Source organism: Podarcis liolepis (assembly GCF_965112155.1).
Source record: "Podarcis liolepis genome assembly, chromosome: 13".
NCBI lineage: Eukaryota > Metazoa > Chordata > Lepidosauria > Squamata > Lacertidae > Podarcis > Podarcis liolepis.
This window is the reverse complement of record NC_139573.1, coordinates 12,769,229-12,776,035: the sequence shown is the minus strand read 5'-3', so window position 1 is coordinate 12,776,035 and position 6,807 is coordinate 12,769,229. Positions and strand designations below refer to the sequence as shown.

The 6,807-nt window shown below is 41.1% G+C and overlaps 1 protein-coding gene across 1 annotated transcript; it reads left to right on the top strand.

Moving 5' to 3' along the window:
• Positions 1-1,055: 1,055 nt before the first annotated feature.
• Positions 1,056-2,660, top strand: LOC310691548 (vomeronasal type-2 receptor 26-like; the record flags this gene model as incomplete). Its single annotated transcript, XM_083471410.1, has 3 exons — positions 1,056-1,124; positions 1,242-1,368; positions 1,762-2,660. 3 exons carry the CDS (start codon positions 1,056-1,058, stop codon positions 2,658-2,660), a joined length of 1,095 nt encoding a protein of 364 aa, XP_083327536.1.
• Between the last annotated feature and the right edge of the window lie 4,147 nt (positions 2,661-6,807).

Sequence of the window (6,807 nt, the reverse complement as noted above, 5' to 3'; positions counted from 1 at the left end):
CAGAGCAAGGAGATGGCTTCCTTAGGGTTTTCTGGGAGCAGGCATTTGGGTGTCTGTTCCCCAACTCTATGGTAGACCTACAGGGTGAAGACCTCTGTAGTGGAGAGGAGAAGTTGCAGACTCTTCCTGCCTCTGTTTTTGAAATGAGCATGACTGGCCACAGCTACAGTGTCTACACAGCTGCCTTTGCAGTAGCACATGCATTGCAGGCCATGCATTCATCTAGATACAAACGCAGAGTGACAGTGGATGAAGGAGTAAAATTTCAGAATCAAGAGTTATGGAAGGTAATGTCCTGAATACACTAAGAACAAAGGAAGGATCTTGCTAGTTCAGTCCAAGAGCTTCCTATAGCAGACAACCAGACAGCTTGGGGAAGCCATCAAGCAGGGCATTCTGCAGTAGTCTTCTCCCCCTGTTCTTCTCCAGTGCCTGATTTTCAGAGGCATAATATCTCTGTTTCCTGAGAATATATATATGTGCCTTGAATATAAGGCACATCTGTTTCCTCCATGAATTTGTAGAAGCTCCAGGTCTCACAACACTCAAATGTTTACAAAAATAATTGAAAATCTCTGTAAATTCCAAAAAGACATGATGACGAGCATGGTGTAGGGTATTGTTCTCTTTGCCTTCCACCACAGCAGGTATGAGTGATATGACTGTGGATGCAGTGGCAGCTGTTCCTCCCTGTCATATCCTGCTGCTGCCCTGCAGGGTTAAGATTGCTTTACTAATTACTACCTCAAGGTGGTATGTGCACATCTTCCATTCTCTATATCTACGATTACCAGTCATAAAGTTTTTCATGAGTTTTGGAATAAAGTGTGTATTCTTGCCAGCTTTTGGTATATCCATTGCCTTAGTTTTATTATCTTTATCCCTGCTCTCTTTAGCTTAACCACTTTGTTAAGAGAATAGTATTTAATAATACTGCTGGGGAAAAGATTTCCTTCAATGAAAATGGAGAGATAGAGGCTGGATTTGATATTATAAACTGGATCACATTTCCAAATCAGTCCTTTCAGAGAATCAAAGTTGGAAAGATAGACTCCATGGCTCCCCAAGAAGAAGTGTTGAGGATTTGGGAAGAAGCCTTCGTGTGGCCCAGCAGTTTTAACCAGGTGAGGTCCATTCGTATTTTGCACCATATCCATTACTTCCAGAGTTATTCACAGTTCCCAATGTTGATATACAAGCTTGCAAAAGAGAAAACCTTCTCTTCTTTCATTTGTGGACAGGTGCAGCCCCTTTCTCTTTGTAATGATAAATGCCCTTTGGGTTACCATAAAGCAAAGAAAGAAGGGGAGCCATTTTGCTGCTATGATTGCATTCTGTGTCCACAAGGGAAGTTTTCCAACCAAACAGGTAACGCATATCATGCCTAGAGCCTATCAAATGTACTTTCACTCGGGTATTATGACATTCATTTTCATTATGTTGAAAAAATACTTGTGAATTCATGGAAGGATTGTGGTGCAACACATAGAAGCTTGAATTTTTTTATTAGATAAATTTATTGTCATTGTCCGTATATACACAGTATACACAACAACGAAAATCAAACACCCACCCAAAGACCGGGTTCACATATACATTTGCACGTATCTCTGACACTCTCATCCTATTCAGACATAATCTATCACAAATAAAAATAAAACACAAATCACTGAATACCGGTCTTCGGAGTGCCGAGCCGCTGCAAGTGCTTGCGCCGCCATCTTAACTCTGCTAACAGAGGCCACAAATTTTCTTTTTCAGACATGGATGAATGCCTTCAGTGCCCACAGGATCATTACCCAAACATGGAACAGGATTCATGCATGCCAAAGGACATCAGTTTCTTGTCTTATAGAGAACCTTTGGGGATTGCTTTGGCAGTTCTTGCTCTTTCCCTTTCTTTCACCACAGCTTTGGTGCTTTGGGTCTTCATTAAGCACCAAGACACTCCCATAGTCAAAGCCAACAACCGGAACCTCACCTACACTCTCCTCACCTCCCTCCTTCTTGCCTTCCTTTGTGCTTTGCTATTTATCGGTCAACCTGAGAAAGTGACGTGTCTCCTTCGGCAAACAGCATTTGGCACCATCTTTTCAGTGGCAGTTTCTTGTGTGTTGGCCAAGACAATCATTGTGGTCCTTGCTTTCAGGGTCACCAAACCAGGTTCCAGGATGAGGAAATGGGTGGGGAAACAGCAGGCCACCTCCATTGTTCTTTCCTGCTCCCTGACTCAGGCCGCCCTTTGTTGTGTATGGCTGGCAACGTCTCCCCCATTCCCAGATTTGGATATGCACTCTGTGTCTAAAGAAATTGTTCTGGAATGTAATGAAGGCTCAGTCACCATGTTCTACTGTGTCTTGGGGTTTTTGGGCTTGCTGGCTGTTGTCAGTTTCACTGTGGCCTTCTTAGCCAGGAAGTTACCTGACAGTTTTAATGAAGCCAAGTTCATCACCTTCAGCATGCTGGTATTTTGCAGTGTGTGGCTTTCATTTGTTCCAACCTATCTGAGCACAAGAGCAAAATATATGGTAGCTGTGGAGATCTTCTCTATCTTAGCCTCTAGTACTGGTTTACTAGGTTGTATATTTTCCCCAAAATGTTATATTATTCTGATCAGGCCTCAGCTGAATAGTAGGGAGCAACTAAGAAGAAAGGATTGACCTATCTAACATTCTGTTGCTCATATATGAGCTTCGATAAAGCAATCGGATATTTGCAGCCATGGTGGTTATTATCCCATTCAATTGATAGACATCTTGTCATATTTTAATCAGAAATGGGAACTATGCTACTTTTGCATTTTTTATTTTTCAAATTTTATTTCATTTTCATTTTACACTTAAAAAAACGACAACAATTCAAATAAAATAAATGCACATTTAATATTGACTCCCCTTCCTCCTCCTTTTCATGGTGAATTTTATTACTTTCTTTTCCACTGCATTTGAATTATTTCTTATTTTTCTTGCCAACACCCCTAAGGCTAATATAAATAAGAGAGGTAATGAGGGACACCCTTGTCTTGTCCCCTTTGATATTTTACATTTTTCAGCCATTGTATTATTTACAATCAAATTTGCGGTTTGCTGTGCATAAATTGCCTTAATTCCTTTTACAAATCTATCTCCAAACTGCATCTTTTAACATCTAAAATACCAAGAAATGTTATCAAAGTTTTCACTGCATCCAAAAATATGAATGCTGCTTTTTCATTTCTTCCTGTAAATACTCTATTTATGTCTATAATATGCCTACAAATGAAATTGGCCTACAATTTTTAAACAACACTAAATCACACTCTTGTTTTTGCATTAAGGTAATATATGCATTTTTCCAGGATTCTGGGACTCTACCATTTTCCAAAATTTGATTCATAGTCTCTTTAAGAGATTGTAATAAAAGCCCTTTTCTCTTCCAAATGTTCAAACAGCAACTCCTCCAAAACCTAAAAAGGTTCTGCTTTTTTCTCATTAGGTTCATAGACACCCACTAAGACTATTTATTCTCCTGTGCCGAATCTAGGAGTAATTCTTTATAAATCTGTGATATTTTTTGTTAAATTCCTCTGTCCCAATGTATCTAAGCACATAAGGGAGATATATGGCTTCTGTCGAGATCTTGGTCTCCAGTGCTGGATTACTAGGCTGGATATGTTCCCCAAAATACTTTATGATTGTGCTAAGGCCTGAACTGAACAGAAGAGAGTGACTTAGATGAATAAAGAATTGATACAAAAATATCTTGTTCATTATCCTATTCAGTATGGCTTCATCATGTCATATTTAACTGGAATTAATGTACCGTATTTTTCGTCCCATAGGATGCTCCGTCCCATAGGACGCACCTAGTTTTTTTGGGGGGGAAATAAAGGAAATTTCCCTCCTTTATTTCCCCCCCAAAAGCAGGTCGGGGAAACCGAACCAGGTCGAGGAACAGCGGGATGGCGGCGCTGCGCCTCCCTGCTGTCCCCCGAGCTTGTGGGGCTGGCCGATGTCTGCCTGGCGCGAGGGGTGCCCTGCTTCAGGGCGCCCCGCCCGCCGGGCGGCAGGCTGCAATCTGCAGCGTGGGGAGCCCTGCGGGGAACTCCTGCAGGGCTCCCCATGCTGCGGATGTCTGCCCGGAGGGCGGGGCGCTCTGCTTCAGGGTGCCCTGTGCGCCGGGTGGCAGACTGCTATCCGCAGCATGGGGAGCCCTGCGGGGAACTCCCGCAGGGCTGCCTAGGCTGTGGATGTATTCCTGAAGTGCCGGGCGCTCTGCTTTCAGGACGCCCGACGCTCCGGGAAGCAGGCTGCTATCTGCAGCCTAGACATCCCTGCAGGACCTCCCGCAGGGCTGCCAAGGCTGCAGATGTCTTCCTGAAGCCTGGAGAGCAAGAGGGGTCGGTGTGCACCGACCCCTCTCGCTCTCCAAGCTTCAGCAAAAGCTCTGCCGGAACAATATTCTCATCCCAGATCAGTCAGGGCTACGTAGTGTAGCCTCCTCAACCTGGTCAGCTAGCTCAACTGGGAACCTGGAAGCAGATGTTTGTATAAGCTCGACAACATCCAAATGTTTTCAGAAAAAAATCAAAAATTACAGAATGTGGAATAACTATTGAGGGAGGGAGGAGTTGGAAAACTGGGTAGGTTAGGAATATGATTGAAAGGAAACTTGTGGTTGATACTAATAATACAAATCAGTGCCTGGACCCACAGTCAACCCTCTATGACAAAATCTAAGAGCCAAGAAGGGCAAGCGTCAGGGGACACACTTATTTAAGCACTTAGTCTACATCCTAAAGCTGCAATAATCTAAACCAATCTGGAATTTCATTTAAACAAACGTGGTAAGGGTTATGACATAATTGTTATTCTGATAAGGCACTACATTTTGTTTCAGTCAAAACTCTTTACAGAGATGGTGAAGAACATTACTTAAAACGCTCACATTTTTTAAAAAAATTATTTAATCATTTTTTTGATACAAACAACAGCAAAAGACACATAAAACAAAAACCATAATAACAATAATAACACAATTTGACAGTTCAGATTTGGATACACTGATATACCTATGACTACACCTTTTTAAACAATATTTTCCCACCTCTCTCTCCTCCCCCTACTTCCCACCGCTATCCACCTTATCGCTTAAATATTCGTTCCATATGTCTTCATATCTATCCATTCTTGTTTGGCGTCGACATGTAATTCGCTCGTATGTAGCTAATCTGTCCATATTATCAATCCATGTGCTCAATGGAATCTTTTTGCGGCTCTTCCAATTCCTCAAAACAAGTTTTTTTTTTTTTTTTTTTGCTTCTAACCGTACATCCATTATTTTTTTTTGACCCCTTGAAATCTCCCATGTTTCCGGAATATAATTTAGAATTAAATTCAATTCCCCTAGATAACAATTTATTTTTATTACTCTTGCTATAAATACCCTCACCTCGCACCAAAATGACCTTATCATTGGGCAGTTAATCATCATATGTATTAAGTTCACATTTTTACTCCCACATCTCCAGCAGTTGTCTGCACATGTTATTTTCTTCTGGTATAGTTTTGCTGGAATCCAGTGGACTCTGAGTATTATTTTCTGTTGAATAAGTCTCAGTCTTAGACCCATAGAGGCTATTTCTGTTGATTTTATACTTGACTCCCATATATCATTTGTTATCTGTACCCCTAACTCTTCACTCCATTTTTGTCTGTCATATTCTAAGTCACATTTCTTCATGTTGAGTAGGGTTTTATATAGTGCAAGTGTAGAGTTTTTTGTTTTTGTTGCAGAGATTAAATCTTGTAGCAGCATGGGTGTTTCCAATGCTGCAATAGTGTCAGGGCCAAACTGCCTTTCCAAAGATGCAATAATATTAATGAATAAATGAATAAAATGTCAACTTTGAAGCCAAATACAGACTTCTCTTGTGGTACTTTCTTCTTCTGAATATCTCATTATACAGAAGGCCTTTTGTTGATGTGAATCAGTAGATGCCTCAATATCTCTTGCTATCCTGGGGAGATACACAGTTTATTTTGCAAGGTCTCACAGAAATTGTAATTCTGAATAGGCGCTTACCTCCCTTATAATTATCTAATTAATTTTGATTACATGCTGCTACTTCTCCAGGTCTCAAGGCAGCTGTAGTAACCATGACAAAAACACAAAAGACACAAGGATTCTATAACTATCCCCCATCCAATTTGGTGTGAGGGTTTTGTAAATCAGATCATGGGCATTTTAGAAGGCATAGTCTGAGCCACACATCATCCTGTGTGGGGCCATTCAAATCAGACTGTGGGACTCAACACAGAACCCAGTAAGGTATAATGTGGAGGCAAGAGAATGGGTGCAGTGAAGGAATTCTTTCACAGAAGCTACTGCCATTGGCAGTCCTGGTCTTTTTGCCTCTGGTGGCATACAAGACGCCTGACATCAAATGCAGTGTCAGCAACTCTCTTCCTATTCTCCACAAGTTCTACCAACCAGGAGACTTCATCATTGCCAGCATTATAGCTCAGATATATAGATTTTCCAATCCAATCTCTTTCAGCCAACTCCCTTCTAATGACATCTTTGAAGACACTGTGTAAGGCTTTTCTTTTTTTTTAAGTTCCTTTGTAATGCCATGTATCTGAATGCCCTGTTTCTGTCCTAGCTATGCCACATTACCCTTCAGCTTTGAGATGATAATACTGCTTAGGAGTATTTAAGAATTTCCAGGTTGTAAGGAAGAAACCGTGAGAGGAAAGTGACTGGAGATGAGGATTATTTTTTGATTTTGGTCCTTTTTAATTACTATGTTTATTGCTTTCTCTGGAT